This window comes from Dermacentor silvarum, chromosome 8, assembly GCF_013339745.2.
Source record: "Dermacentor silvarum isolate Dsil-2018 chromosome 8, BIME_Dsil_1.4, whole genome shotgun sequence".
Taxonomy (NCBI): Eukaryota; Metazoa; Arthropoda; class Arachnida; order Ixodida; family Ixodidae; genus Dermacentor; species Dermacentor silvarum.
Window position 1 is genome coordinate 74,879,281 of NC_051161.1, and position 16,304 is coordinate 74,895,584.

At 48.1% G+C, this 16,304-nt stretch overlaps 1 protein-coding gene across 1 annotated transcript in view; it reads left to right on the forward strand.

Annotated features, from left to right (window-relative positions):
- The first annotated feature begins 669 nt into the window (after positions 1 to 669).
- The window catches only part of LOC119461466 (uncharacterized), a 141,186-nt gene continuing 125,551 nt past the window's right edge, over positions 670 to 16,304 (forward strand). The window contains exon 1 of the mRNA XM_037722782.2: positions 670 to 1,631. Within this exon, the coding sequence (XP_037578710.1) occupies positions 797 to 1,631 (835 nt within the window). The 5' untranslated portion in view covers positions 670 to 796. The remainder of the gene's footprint in view (positions 1,632 to 16,304) is intronic.

Here is a 16,304-nt window from a genome sequence, read left to right on the forward strand (position 1 = left end):
TATACCCTGTTCAAGAGTTCTTGACCAGCATTTCTTCCTTATTCTTGCTGTTCTCTTTGTAAGCCATACGGCTAAGACTGACGTTTTTTTAGCTCTTAAGGTCGAGCTGTTGTTTCCCTTTGAAAGTTACGCACACAGTGTGGACTGCTTTGAAACTGTGCTTTAGGCTATACTGGGCGGGCGTCAAGTGTGTGGCACATTAAGAGTGGGAAATCTGCATAAAAGCTTTCATAATTACTATAACTACTCGGAAGTTTCTGTCCTGCGCGTGTGACCTGGATAATACGCGCAGAACCACGGTACCTAGCGAGGCAGACCGTAGTTGCTGCCCCACCGGAGAGAGGGCACCAGCCGTCCCTTTACTCCAGAGAATGTAGCTCCGTTGAAGAGAAGCAGGCATGCCGAACCGAGAGAGGGCGCCAACTGTCCTGGGGCGTAAGCCAAGAACATCCGGCGAGCGACGAAGGGATGCTGATCTCCACGGCAACGGCGGCGAAGCCGCCGAAGCTTTTCCAACTCCCCTTCCCGCCCATCGATCGCAACATCGCCGCGCGCAAGCGGGTCGAGAAAGGGGCTGCCCCCCCCCCTCACACACGTATCTCCCGACTCGACGCGCGCCAACGTGGACCAAGGGGGTACACAGAGAGATCCTCTCCTCCGCCAGAAGGCGACCGGGATGCGGCCCGTCCCGCATGCTGCCTCCTAGCTCCGCCGCCGCCGGCAGGAGCAGCGGCGGAGCCGCGGCTCCCAAAGTTCGCCGCCGCCGTTCGAACTCACCGCGGTGCGGCGGCACGCCATGGTCATCATGGTGCGCGCGACCGCGGCGCCGCACCACCACCACGTGGTCCACCCGGTGGTGTGCTGCACCGTCAAGCGCGCCGTGCGACTGCTGCCGTCCGCCCTGCTGCTCATATTCGTCCTGTCCCTCATACTCGTGACCCTGGTCCAGATCGCCGTCATCCACTCGCACCGGCGGGCCATCTACCTCCAGCGGCGACTGGCCAGCACCTCCAGGCCGTCGCCGTCCAGGCCACAGGCCGCGGTCGTCTCTTCCTCGGGACAGCTGCGGCCTGCGGCCGCCTCTCCGGACGGCGGCGCGTCCGGGTCTCCAACGGCTCACTTTCAGGCGTGGTCGGCCGTCCACAGGACCCGGGGCGGGGAATACTCGCACCGCAAGCCCAACGCGAGTCACAACCGGGCGCAGGCGGCGGTCAGGGCGCGACCCAACGCGCTCCAGGTCGAGGCGCTGCTGGACCGCAACGCGCCGACGGTGGACAACAACATCAAGATCTTGACGGGACTGGCGAACGCGGCCAGGATACGTGACATCTTCGCCGGTGCCTCGGCTAGGACGCCGCGTCCAACGCTGACGTTGCCGACGTCGGCACGTGAGGATACGTTGGGGAGTGCTGCGGAGGGCGACGACAATGGGGTCTCCTGGGAGTTGGTGAAAGATGATGTGTACCGACGGGCCGGTGGCGGTGATGTGTCGGCCGTTACGGCCACCCGCGAAGACGACGAAGACAATGACAGCGTGCGACGGACGCGAAAGTTTGCGGCGGACAAGGCGAGGAAGTCGTCTGCCGAAGTGGTTACGCGGCCTCTTTGCCCCGAAGTGCCTCCAGGACTGGGTAAGTGTGGCACTAGTGCTGCTGCTGGCGCGGCGCCCGCGTCGTTAATATAGTCGCGTCAGTTCCTTCGCTGCGTGCTTTGCTAGTGTGACGTTCACAGTGTGACGTTTACATAGGCATGCGATGCGTTACGCCGCGATCATCTTAAAATCGCTATGTGGACATAATCATTGCTTTCCTCTGCGTTATTCCGGTAGGAGTACTATTGGCATCTAACAGCGTACGCGTGAGATTCTAAAACCGTAGAAACAACACTGTATAACACCGAATACGTAGACATATGGAATGCGGGCGCTAAATAAGCGTCCCGACAGGGCTGAACCAACGTCCTCACGAGGAAAGTAAAATTTTGCGTGCCGTGAAAACGACGCGCGCGTTGGCATGCGTTAAAGTTGGATTGGTGAGCTGAAACTGCATCCTGGCAAAGCTTTCTTGGGTGTTCAGTGAGTCGGCAGAACGCTTCAAGTTTGAGCACTGCGATAGAAATAAAAGAAGTAACCAAAAAAAATGAGAAGAGGCTATTTTATTCAAAGTTGCAAGGAGACCTTTCCCCTCAAACGACATTGTAGTCTTTCACTTCATTACAACATACATTTTTCCGACATGCGGAGCAACAACGCGTGCCTTTGAGTCGTCGCGAAAAACTCAGAACCGCTGGCGTGAAACGCCAGAAATGGACACCACTTATCTTCGCCGGCCGCGTAGCGAAAAAGATATCAGGTTGCTGACTCTTATCGTATCGTATGACGTGACGTCGCCTCACGCTCGCTGCTTACCAGAGCAAGATATTTTCGCTCAGCTTTCTGAATGACAGCGTTTGGTGTCAACCAACAGGCAACGTGTACGCGCCAAGTTCCACGAAGTAAACATACAAATTTTGAATTGAATTATGAGACTTTACGTGCCAAAACCACGATCTGATTATGAGGCACACCGTAAGGGGTACTCTGGATTAATTTTGACCATCAGGGGACCTTTTGACCACCAGGGGAACTTGTGGTTGGCCTGGCTGGTACGAGTTAATCTTGGCAGAAATGGCAGAACTCCAGACGACAAGTAAAATTAGACAGGACAGGCGGCGACAGGCCAGCTACCGTCGCCTACACTTATTTGTCGTCTTGTTCAGTGCCATTTCTACCGAGATGAAGCTCTTCGAGGTATGTCCTTTCGCGTGATCTCCGGCGGCCCGAAGACGTCCCGGTACGAGAATACCAGCATTTCGTTCGAGCAATGAACTACATCTGTAGCAAGAAATTCGTACCTTCAAATGAAATTTTACGCCAGTCACAGCTACTGTAACAACGCGAGGATGGCGAAAATGGCTCATTTATAGAACTCAAGTAACATGCACACCGAAACAGCGCTCCGGAGTCATAGCATTTGCCAGGGCGTCTGTTTCCGCAGGCGACTCTCTAAACTCCGGAAATAGGAACATCAGTTCGCGTGAGCGATACACATATAAAAATATTCAGTTTTATTTACCTGTTCGTTCCCGTCATCAGGATAAAACTCGACGCCTCCGCGACGCGCCGAAGTATTGTGTTACCTCTGCAGTGGAATCCTTCTGAAATTGTTATTCCGTCGACAATTCCTCATGCCCTTCTACATTTACGTGCCTTCATTTTGGATGCGCTCTCTACGGATATGCACAAAGGGAACTCGGATTACACGGACTTGTAGACTTGGAAAATACAGCGCCATATCTATTGTCGACTCCTTGTATTCGGTATTCAGTCGAATGAGTCCCGCAGGAAAGTCGCGTGGTTGGTTAAAGGAAATGTCTCCATAAAATTGGCGGCAGCACAATGGTGGCAGATGACAATTCATTCTATATGAATGTGCGCCTATATGCGTTGCGGATTTCCGCAGAATTATATTGTTACGGATCGAGACGTGTTTATTTACAGGTGATGGGCGAGAGTCTGGGAAAACAGTCCAGCACCGGTCTCGTTCTGCGCTCCGCACACACCAAAAGATTCGTCGTCCTCATCCTCTTCCTTTCGCCTCAACCAAGGCGTTACATTCCCCGTTTCGCAGACGAAGCCCACCACGGGAGTTAGGGCTGAGTGCTGGAGTAATATCGCTTGAGGCGCGTAACATGCGCAAGTTGAGTAGCGCTAGAGCGGCGTCCTGGTGACCTCACACGGGCGACCACATACGTTAAATCGCTAATGCGGCCGATGACTGTGAAGGGACCGGTATACTGAGCCAGGAACTTTTGGCGTAACCCGCGTCTGCGCTGAGGGGTCCACAGCCACACCCAGTCATCTTTTTCGAATGAAATTGAGTCGTGGCGGCGGTCATACCGCTCCTTGGAGCGATCTTGTGATGCCAGTGTACGCAGACGAGCAATTTGTCGGGCTTCAGCACGGCACAAAGTTTCGGCAACTGAATCCTCTGTATGGAGTGTAAAGGGGAAAATGGTATCGAGACAGCTGCGCGGTGTCCGAGCGTAGAGCAGGTAGAAAGGTGTGAAGTCCGTAGTTTCGTGCTTCGCTGTATTGTAGGCGTAGGTAATAAACGGTAAGATGTGATCCCAGTTCCCGTGATTGGATGATACATACATAGCCAGCACGTTAGTCAGGGTACGGTTGGTACGTTCGACAAGGCCATTCGTCTGGGGATGATAAGGTGTTGAGTGGCGGAACTGCGAAGTGCAGAGTCTAAGCAATTCTTCCACGGCGTCAGCGACGAATTGGCGACCGCGGTCGCTGATGATTACGCGAAGCGGATCGTGACGAAGGATTACGTAGCGTAACATGAAGGCAGCGACGCAAGTAGCGGTGGAGGAAGATATCGCAGCTGTTTCTGCGTATATAGTTAGGTGATCGACACAGACGATGACCCAGCGGTTGTTGCTCGAAGATCGTGTAAATGGTCCTAGCAGATCGATACCAACTTGCTCGAAAGGTGTAGTAGGCGGCGCTACAGGATGAAGAAGGCCTTGCGGAGTGCTTGTAGGTCGCTTGTGACGCTGGCACTTGTCGCAGCTCGACACGTATTGCTTAGCGGAATGTCGCATCTTAGGCCAGTAAAACCGCTCCTGTATTCGATGTAAGGTGCGGATGAATCCAAGATGGCCTGACGTCGGGTCATCATGCATGACACGGAGAATGTCACATTGCAGGCTTTGGGGAACAACCAGTAAATACCGCGCGCCACTTGCTGAATAATTTGTCTTGTATAACAGTCCATCGCGAAGGCAAAAGCGACCACTGGCCTTGGGACTACAGGCATCGGCGAACAGGGGGTCCAAACATAAGTCATTGCGCTGTTCCCGCTGGAAGACGGTGGCGTCAGGAAACGCCTGAGAGACAGCAGGAAAGCAGGTGTCGAGGTTGTCCGCGTTATCCTCTGTTGTCGACAGTAGAAGGCGAGAAAGGCAGTCAGCGTCGGCATGACGTCTTCCACTTTTGTACGACACATTGAAATCAAATTCTTGGAGCCGCAAAGCCCAGCGTGCTAGACGACCGGAGGGGTCACGGAGGGTAACAAGCCAACACAAGGAATGATGGTAGGTTACAATTGTGAATGGACGCCCGTAGAGGTAGCAACGAAACTTTTGAACACCAAAGACAGCCGCTAAGCATTCTTGCTCTGTCACAGTGTAGTTTCCTTGAGCCTTGCTGAGAGAACGGCTCGCATAGGCAACCACATACTCTTCATTATTATGGCACTGAACAAGCACTCCTCCGATGCTGATTCCGCTGGCGTCACTGTGCACTTCAGTAGGGGCAGACGGATCGAAGTGACGAAGAATGTGTTCTGAAGTCAGCAGGAACTTCAGTTGAGAGAATGCCGCGTCGCATTCAGGTGTCCGTCTTTTCGCAAGAGGCTTGGCAAAGGATAGACAATGTCCACGAATCTGGGCACGAACCATCGAAAGTAGGAGCATAAACCCAGGAAGCTGCGGAGTTCTTTTAGTGATTGAGGTGGTTTAAAAGCACTGACTGATTATATTTTCCGGGGGTCTGGCCGGACACCATCTTTGTCAACCAGGTGACCAAGGACTAATGCTTGTCGTTCGCCAAACCGGCACTTCTTGGAATTGAAAACCAAGCCGGCCTTTTCGACGCAGTCCAAAACGAGGTTTAAACGGGTGTTATGCTCTTCGAAAGTACGTCCGAAAATGACAACGTCATCTAGATAGCACAAACATACCTCCAATTTTAAACCACGAAGAATTGAGTCCATAAGTCTTTCAAAAGTAGCGGGGGCATTGCAAAGCCCAAACGGCATAACATTAAATTGATACAGTCCATCAGGCGTCGTCCTCCGCTTCTTCCTTTCGCCTCAACCAAGGCGTTACAATATCGTCTGTTCTAGGTTCGTGCGCTTGAAATTCAAGATTAATCTGCATTTATCCTGGCAGCAGGGTACACTCTGGTTAGTTTATGTCGAAAAGTGTTCGCCGTGGTCAAGCGGTGGTCCTATAGGTACCAGAACAAACGTTTATTCAACTACGATGTTATTTTCCGAAGAACCGGTATGAAATGCTCATTTTCGAATTAACTAGTTGGCTCACACGCTTTAGTAATGAGTTGACAACAATGCAATCAGCTCGTCTGACAGAAAAAAAAGTGAATGCGACAAAATTCTTATTTTTCAAGTGAATCTTTAGGTATACGTATAGCAGCGTCAAGAATCGTAAAAAAAAAACCCCATAAATTCAGATGCATAAAAGAGCGCAGGAATTTCCTTTTGCAGCTTTCATCTTTGTACAGGTGCATGCAAATGTTCCAATTTACTTATTAAGGGATTGTAACCGAAAAATCTAAACTCATCCGAATAGATAACTTTTAATAGACAGGACAGTGTCATTATGCCGACCGCATGTTGGAGGCTTCATATTTAGGCTTGAGTCATGCTGCAGAGAGCTTGATGTATTCAGTGCTTTGGTTTATTTTTTGGTTACTTCACAGCGAAAAACAGGAAGTGAAACAAATAAAAGAGAACAGTTCAAAAGATAACAAACAAATAAAACAACGAACACATTGAGAGGCTATGCTCTAGGATATGAACTTCAATATGACGTTTTAGCGTATACTGTTATGGTTCTAGCATTATCAGTACCTCATTTACCACATGTCCGCGCACTAGCTTATTGATGTCGCACACACAATCAGATGTCTTCCGCCCTTAAGGGTGCTGAATAATCTAATGGCTAACTTGGTTTACACGGTGTTAAGGGTAACATGGTCACCCTTAAGGGTTAAGCTCGAATATTTGATGTGGACAAATCAATTTCCTGTGTTCACGACTTTTTGAGTGCAGAAAATCATGAAGTTAACTGTAGATGAAGAGAAAACATGACGATGACACAAAAACTTAATGAAAGAAACGTTAATAGCTATCGCTGTCAAACTCTGGTGCAATATATTTGGGTGCCCAATGGGTGGGTCATAAGCATTATACAGTTTTTAACTACAACTTCTCGCTTTGTAAGTGGAGTTGAAGCTCGCTATCGTGTACGAAAGAACATTTTACTGCCTTATGGCTAAGGGTGTCCGCCGTGGGAAAAACCAGCGCCGTTTTGGGTGCAAATATTTGTATTGTGCACCCGTGGGGGGACACGTGACAGTGCACAGTAACATTAACGTTGTACTGTAGTAACGCTATGATAAAACTTACCAATGAACATTAAACAATGTCTAGTGCTAATAGAGTTCATGAGCAGCAGCAGTGATTCATAAAAAACGAGAACGCCATGGTGGTCCTAAAAGCGGAAGTGGACGTCCACCAGAATAAACCATAAAGCTATATGGGAAAACATGTGCGGTTTTTTGATAAAGTGTGCTTCGCAACTTAAAAAAAAGGAAACTCATCCTGATCTCGGAAGTGGCCCCGCCACCAGCGCATTTTAGGCGAGTACTGTTAGAGGCGTTAGAGATAACGGAGTTATTTCCCCCCTCTTTTTTTTTCTTTCTTGCAAAAAAAAAATATCGTACAAACGTAAAATGAAGGTCATTTAGATCACATTTTATACAAATACACGCACTCTGTGCTCAAGAGCTAGGAGAGAAGCCAAAATTCTGACAAACAACAGGAGTCTAGCAGTGGAAGTCACACAGGAACGAGTTTTAAGGTATGCTAACTATACTCTTCGCACTTAAACAGCCAGGAGACTTGCACGCTTGGAATTGCGAGACAAGATTATTCGACAACTCTAAGTGCAAGAACGTCGATCGACGAAAGCTGTTCTGCTGGTAAGTCAGTGCAGAAAGATTCCCTAAAGGGAAAATTGGGATCGGCCGCAGTGCAGCATGGGCCTAAAGAACCAACAGGCATGAAGGCATGAATCTTCTAAAGCAGTACGGAAAGCACGATCAATGTATACCCGATGTAGGTCCATTATTGGGCAAGTTGGACAGCTTTGGTCATGCTTTAAACAACGTTAGATCAACATTATATCCGCTTACAAGTGGAATAGCGCAGCTACCATGCTCTCTTTCAATGACTATTGAAACCAAAGGCCAGCGAAATGCGTGTGCCTAATTGGTTCCTTTGTGCGCGCTTTTTGTTTTCAGTGGTCAACCAAAGCTAGCATTGGTGGGTACTATTAGTCGGGTACGGGAGCATGAAGCCCTCTGGAGGGTGTTACTCCTGTATCTCCATCACTGGACTTTGATTTTCGGAGTTTTACGTGCCAGAACCACAATTTGATTATTGAGACAGGCCGTAGTTGGAGGCCTCCGGATTAACTTCGGGTTCCCTAATTTGCGCCTAAATCCAAGTACACGAGCTTTTTTTTTTTTGCATATTCGTCCCCATCGAAATGCGGCCGGCGCAGCTGGGATCGAACCGTGACCTTGAGCTCAGCAGCGCAACGACATAGCCGCTGGGCTACACCACGGCGGGTATTCGTGACTTGGAGTAACTGGGTACTCGTACGCGTCCCTGGTCTCTCGTTACTTCAAACTGCTACAAAAGTTTGCTTATAAGTGCGAAACTGCGCGAGTCTTCCGCGTTTTTCTTTCTTTTTTTTAGACGTCGAAGTGTTGCGAAACAGCGCCGCAATATGCCAGCGGGGCAACACACACAAGGCGAAAGCGCGCCAACTCTGCAGCAGCCCCCACACATTCCAGCGCGGGCAACTTTCGCGGCTATCTCTTTGGCATACGCCAGGCACCGCGTTCCTATTGTCGTGGAGCGCCGCCGCCCCCGAGTATACGCATACGGACGAAAGGGATGCGATCCGCAGGAAAGACAGATTGGCCCGCTTCTTCCGCCACAGCGCGCCTCGGTTTCCGCGAGTTGGGTTTCCGCCTCCCGGTGCCCTCACCCGTGGTCGCGGTGAATGCCGCCTGGAGACTCGCGCTCCCCGTCGAGCGTTCTTTTTTTTTGGGCGCGCAGGACGAGAGACACGTCGGTCCACTGGCGCGCCTTTGTCATCCCCGGCGCGCGACCCTTATCTGTCATAACGCGGCTCACCTCGCCCTATAGTCCTTGCGGAGCGCTTCTGCGCTGTATACTTTCTGAGCAAAGAGACCGCGGCCTATTCCCAGATGTGTGTACGATACACCGAGACAGTCGGTTCGCAGCGCGGCTGGCACGAAAAGAAACCTTCAGCAACAACGAAGTTTTGAATAACGGCGTTTGCAGCAACTACGTTTTCGATAACAGTTTCAGGCATTGTTTAGTGAGCATAAATTCCCTGAACCTCCGGTTATAGCAAACCTGCATGGTAGCTATTCTTTCTGTATGAACAGATGCTAGTAACGATATAAATGACTCGTTTCGAGTCCGGCTTTATTGCTGCAATGCATTATGCCTCAACTCGGTTTGGTTAGAAGGCAGTTGGCAGTAACCAAAACGTTGATTATGGGAATCCCTCGGTGACCCTAAGCGAAAAACGTTTTATGTTAATGGAGGTTACAAACGGCGTGCGGTCAATTTTGTTTGTTTTCGCTTACGTTGGCAATAAAGCTTCCTATAACTCAACTTGATGCAACACACCTTGCCAGTATTCAAACCGCCCCTTATATAGGAACACCGCAGTTATATTATATGGACAGAACCATGTACCACAGAGCGTTGCTTAGGACTTTATTTACTCTTGGCGTCTCGCTAAACTGGGTAACTGTCGATGTTTTTTTTTTTTTTTTTTTGTTCATGTCATGCCGAAGCTGCTTGAGGCGTTAGTACTAGAGGAATGCGCAGAGAAGCCATGTATGGTTTTCTAGTTCTGTCTTGCTTTGACCGGGGAGCGGGCGCCTTTCTTGTCGGTATTTGCAGATTACACACAAGACACGAGTCAGTCGTTCTTACTGCTAGCCAGGCATTTCCTCAGCCTTTAGCCGTGTCTCCCAAGGCAATTTTGTACTGCATTTGCTTGAATAAACTAACTAACTAACTAACTAACTAACTAACTAACTAACTAACTAACTAACTAACTAACTAACTAACTAACTAACTAACTAACTAACTAACTAACTAACTAACTAACTAACTAACTAACTAACTAACTAACTAACTAACTAACTAACTAACTAACTAACTAACTAACTAACTAACTAACTAACTAACTAACTAACTAAATGAGTAAGTAAATAAATAAACAAACAAAAAGAGAAAGAAAGAAAGAAAGACGACACAAGGAGCGTACGTTGTAGTGGCGACGAAGAGAAGTCTACGCTAAGTTTTGAAAGGTGCTTGCACCGCATGAATTTTTGAAATTTTTGACTTAAACGTTGTCACCAATCCTCCAAATAGGTTACTCGGTGGTATGAAAGTAGCTCCAGAAACTCGTTAGCTAGCTGAATGCAAACTTCAAGAGCGTACGCAGCGATCATTGAAACCGTGACCGATCTGCTTCAAAGTAATTAAAGCCTTGACCGAAACGAAAAGCGTGGGCGTACTGCTGCCGATACTGCTGTTATTATGTTGCCGTCCTACTAGAAGTGAAGGCAATGATTGTCATTTGTTAGGAAAAAGAAGAAATGTGAATCAGAGCTCCAACAAGTGGCGTTTAGAGCGGGAAATATCTTTCAACGCGTTCGCTCTTCCCTTCAGTATTATTTCCGTGTCCTGCCGTCGATACGTGTTTCCGGCTTTTAAAGATGATAGTCTTTCTTGGGCTACGTAAACGCGAAAAACTTTGTCTGTCTGTCACTCGATTCAACCGCCCGCCCAAAAGCGATTCAACCACCCGGTCAAAACCAAGCGAGCTACTAGCACTGGTGGTACCGGGTCATGCATGTCAACATGATACAGCGCAAAAGAAACCTCAGACCTATTTGAGACAAAATATATGTACATAACCGTGATCCGCAGCGTTCAATTATATAGAATACACATTGGACTGGCTGTTATGTTAGTAAATGAAAAATCAACGGGTTAGAAATGGTGTCGAAGAGACGCTACGCGTTAAAAACAAGCCGACTGAAGCCACGGCTCTGTAGCCAGCTTTAAGTGAACAGTAATAAAAGGCCCCAAGATATGGCGCGAGAGCAGAGCTAACGCGGGAGATTTGAATCGTATTAAGGAATACTTCCATTGCATACATCATGGGAGGAGTGAGAGGGGAGGGAAAGAGGGTGAGGGGTGGGAGGGAGAGAAGAGAGGGTGTGACTTATCAGTGGCGGTAGAAGACTATCGTCTTTCGACGTCATTTGCGGCGAAGCAACCAGATATGCGGCCAGTTTTTTTTTTTTTTTTCAACGGAGTATTCTTTACAGCGAAGGTTCTGACCAAAAGTGCGTGCGTCGTCAGGGTGCGTAGAAAAATTCAGAGCCCTTCCACTGTGTGAAGATGGAACACCAGCGGAGCTGTTCTTGTTGATAACTATATTGAGTTATATATATGGTTAATTGCTAGTCGAAGTTCTATAGATTTTTTTTAAAGTCCACGCCGAATTCCAAGAGCGCCGATGGGTTTGCGTGTCATCACGGATTTCAGAAAGAATTTCTGGTGTTGGGACTGTGACGGCGCACATAAAGGTTCTCAAAACGTTCCCATCTTTAGTCTGTTTAAACTACGACGTCATCGTACATCTTTTCTTATGATAAAATTAATTAGGCGCGAACAGATACCGTCCAAACCCTCACGACATGGCGAGCTGCTGCGGGAACTAGAAACAGCCTCGCTACTCGCCTTGGCCTATCAAACCTCCGGTCGTGCGGTAACAGCTACTTTTCTTGGTATTGTAGGATAGAAATTAACCATATTAGCGATGAACTTATTTTTCTATTTAGTGTCTCTTGATTAGCCCCGTCATGTATTCATGGAACAGCGACTAACGCGGGTTTCATCTTTCAGCGGCAGCTTGGAAGAGCTCATCTATACCGTTGTTTATGGCGTCCTCTGTCTACTAGTTTTTCGGTTCCGGCACTGTCTTGCGTGCCGGTGGTCGATGGAATTTCAATACAACTGCAATAAGAAGACGAAAAGACGCATCGGGAAGAAATTTTGTTGAAACAGAGCGTTATTTCGCACATGCTGGATAGTGCGCTAAAACTGTTTTAGAAAAACTCAATAAAGACCCGCAATAATTACCGATATCGCAATAAACTACAGCACCGTGAGTCTGCGATTACCGTCTTCAAAGCGGTTACCCCAGGCAGAACATTTTTCATTCTGCCAATGCGATACGACGATTTAAGGTGAAAGTTTGTATAAGCAGGGCAGACATTGTGTAAAGATGGCTAAGATAGAGTTTCGAATAGTGTGCTGCTAAATCTATGTAAAGCGCGTAATTGATTGCCTATAATAAGTTAAAGTAAACCATGGCAGAGGAGGCAGTTGTCGCGGCAGCCGGCGTTGAGTTCTGACGGTATGTTACACGTATGCCGACTTCCTTGCTAGCTTCTTGCCGTGGTGCTACGACATTAGCTATATACTTGGTGTTCAAAATTAAGCTTCATAAAATTTTTACAAATCGCCTGTGGCAGGTAGCATAATTCTTATCGTTGAGCTGGGTTATTCGATGAGGCGGACATTAGTTGCACGAGAAATCGAAACACATATTCAACTAATTAACAAAAATTGACAAATGAATTTATTAGTTAATTACTTTACGACACATATTGCAGTTTACGATCTGTAGCCGGTGAGTTAGCAAGACGAAATGAATTTCCAGGATGACACCACTTTCGAGATATTATTTCCCAAAGTGGGACAAAATACATGGACGTTCCAGTTACTTTTGTACTTCAATGTATAAAACAGCATTTTGGTAAAAAAAGTAAGCGGAACAACAGTGCATTTTTGCGGCGAGTTTGATGGCGTATATCTCCAAACTGGTGTCATTCTGGAAATTCATTTCAAGTGGATGCGTCTTGCAAGCTCGCCGGCTTCAATTCGTAAATTGAAATATGTGTCGTAAAGTAATTAACTAAGAAGTTCATTAGTCAATGTCTGTTAATTAGTTGAATATGTGTTTCAATTTCTCGTGATTCTAATGTCCGCCTCATGAAATAGCCCAGTTCAATTAAAAGAATTATGCTACCTGCCCCAGGCGATTTTTAGAAATTTCGTAAAACTAAAAAATTAACACCCTGTAGACTGCGTGGGAAATGCTTGCAGTCCTTTAAGGGTTCGATCTCAGACGAACACAGTTCAAAGCGTTGGCGTAGACATGCTTGTATGTTACGCAATGACAGCACCCCCAGTGGGGTTATTTAAACAGAGTAGCTCACAGTCAGCGTGAGTTCGCAATCATTTCTTCAGCAATTGAAAGGCATTGCCGGTACATAACATATTACTGGCCTTACCTCAGCACGTGTGGTAGATACCCTGGGCGGACCATGAAGCTTTAACGCATGCGCATAACCCTGCGCTTATTAAAGTGAGCGACGTGTCAAACTTCTCTATTGCATTCATGTCAGAGAAAAGAGGAGGGAGGGAGGGATAGCGATCTTGACTTTAAAGATAAGCTTGAGACGTTAGTGTAGATGACGTCGTGGCATGCCATACTCCGGTTGTTGGGTGAGAAAAGATGTGATACAGATTGTGAGTTACCGGGATCAAGGGGAGCAAGAACTGACCCACAGCGCCTCCTCCTGTGCCCCACAGTGGCCCTGTACTACCCCGCTTTGAAAAGAGAGAGATCGAGAGCGAGAATGAAAGGAAAAGAAAGACAAGGAGGTTAGCCAGTGTAAATACCGGCTGGCTTCCCTCTACTGGGGAAAGGGGAAAAGGGAATAAAAGGTGATAGAAGAAACAAATAAAAAAATTGAAGTAAGAAAGTTCGCGCAATAATGCGACCCTACGCGCTACAACGTTCAAAGCCGGTCGCACAATTCACAAGCCCTTAAGAGCTTCACGCTTTGACAAGAATGCACTTCCAAGCAATCAATACAACGCGAACCCACAAATTGCACATACGCCCGGAAGCTCCCATATTCACACTAAAGTAATTCACGAAGAAACATTAAGACCTGTAAAACCAAGAAAATATAGACGCGCCTTCGTAGCGCGCCGGCAGAGCTTATTAGTCTGAGCCTGGAAAGTCCAGCCACGTCTATCAATTGGAGTATGAGGTCTATAACTTTGAAACGCAGCACAGGGGCTACGAGAGACACCGTAGTGCTGGGCTCGGGGATTAAAACTAACCACGTCCGGGTTTCCTTAATGCGCACCCAAATACTGGTGCGCTTCTGCATTCCATCCACATTGGATCGCGGCTGCCGCCGCCGGGAAGCGAATCCGCGACCTCAAACTCAGCACAAAAATGTCATGGGTATTGAAACACCTCGGCGGACCACTGCGGCGTCTATTGTGATGACTGTTGCGTGACTGCGTGTGAATCGCGTTTACACGAATGCGACAGTGGTGCATCGCATCACATTTTTATAGCGAATTGCATCCATCTAAACGGCGGTAATGCGCTAGGAAGGGGCGAATCGATTCAGTGCGCCGGGAGATGGAATAGATCGAAGCGCGCAAGTCGATTAACGCGGTGCGTGTAAACGCTGGCGTATCGCATCGAGGGAGAGAAAGGAAAAGTGAGACGGCTGCCGGCGTGCGTTCGCCTCCACTCAGCGGGGAAACGCATTCGCCCGAAGCAGGTTCGCGCTCGTTTCGGACGAAGAAGAATGCGCCAGCTGTAAACTCGGTCGCATAGTGTTACTACAGTGTCTAGAATATATACTTTTCTAGGCACTGTAGTGTTACCGTGATGTGCTAAGAAATGCGATACGCCACTGTCCCATTCATGTAAACGTGGCTATAGACACGGAAGGGGAGAAGAATCAGAGAGCATATTGTAAGGAACCCTTCTACTCGATTCTTCCGTTCCCTATCATCCATCACGCCTGTATGATCGATCCTGGCAATATATTGGCCGCTCGGCATCACACGAGTCCATGACGACAGGCAAAAAGTACTAGAAATAAAAAAAATGTAAACGGTTAAAAAATGCTGTTGTTTCGCAGACTTCGTTATGGGTATAACTTTGCGTTCAGTGGGCGCAGTACCCTATTTTTGTATTAGTATTGTTTAGTTTGACGGTAAGCCACAACAGCCATTCGCTTGTTTCATTATGGGTATGTGATATTTGATTGACGGATTACCAGGAAGTAGGCTCTCTTAAATGACTCCTAAACACCGCGTCCTCATTTTCCTTCCTTTACAGTAGTCTTTATTGGTGTTTCCTTGTCTATTAATACGTGCTTTCACGTTTTTCAGGCCTGTTTCAACTATAGAGTGGCGATCGTTCAAAGCTCGTTCGCAGGCTGCTTGACGCGCGCGCGCACGCACGCACACTGACGCTGGCCGCTTGACAGAAAATGCTAGCGATAACGAAATCCTTAATAGAAGTGTGAAAGAAGAATAAGCGCTATACGTCCACAAAAAAGTGTGCTGCAAAGTAACTTGCAGCGCAATGATGATGAGGTCCACGGCTGAACTCAACGTATTATGAGGCGTGAAAGAGAGAACTGCATCCCTTTCGGGAAATTGATGCTCGCGATAAGCTTATTATCTGCTATCCATGGGGATGCTTTAATTTTGTTGACACTTTTGGACGTTGAAATCAAACGCATTGCTTGAGTGCACTGAACCAGGACGCATTGTAAATGTCACGTAATATAATTTAAACCTCTCTTTCCCCGTAACATTTTGGTGGAGGTGCGGGCTCTCCAAGACGCACAACGGATTTACGCAGCGGGCGCTCCTTGGCTGCATTGGCAATGCCAGCACAAGGCGAGAATTCTTCGGACTCGTCGTCATTGCCCGCGCCCACCGTCATCCTGGCACAACCGCGCGACCCTGGCACCTTGTCCGGAACGGATAACACCGACGTCGAAGATTGGCTTCAGCTCTACGAACGGGTGAGTGCGAGCAATCTCTGGGACCAGACCGCCATGCTCGCTAACCTGATCTTTCACCTCGTGGGAACGGCACGCGTCGGGTTTGAGACCCACGAAGAGGAGCTCATCAGCTGGGACTTGTGCAAACAAAAGCTCGCTGATTTGTTTGGCAAGCCTGTTGGCCGCCGGTGTGCCGCGCAGGAAGACCTTGCTTGCCGAGTTCAGACTTGCACTGAGTCCTATGTGACTTGTATTCAGGACGTGCTTGCGCTCTGTCGCAAGGTTTCCCAGAAGATGCCGGAAGCGGAAAAGGTCGGGCACATCCTGAAAGGAATCGCGGACGACGCGTTTAGTCTCCTCGTTTTCAAGAACTCTCGAGCAGTGCTCGGTAACATAGGTATACACAGTTGCTCATAAGAGCGGC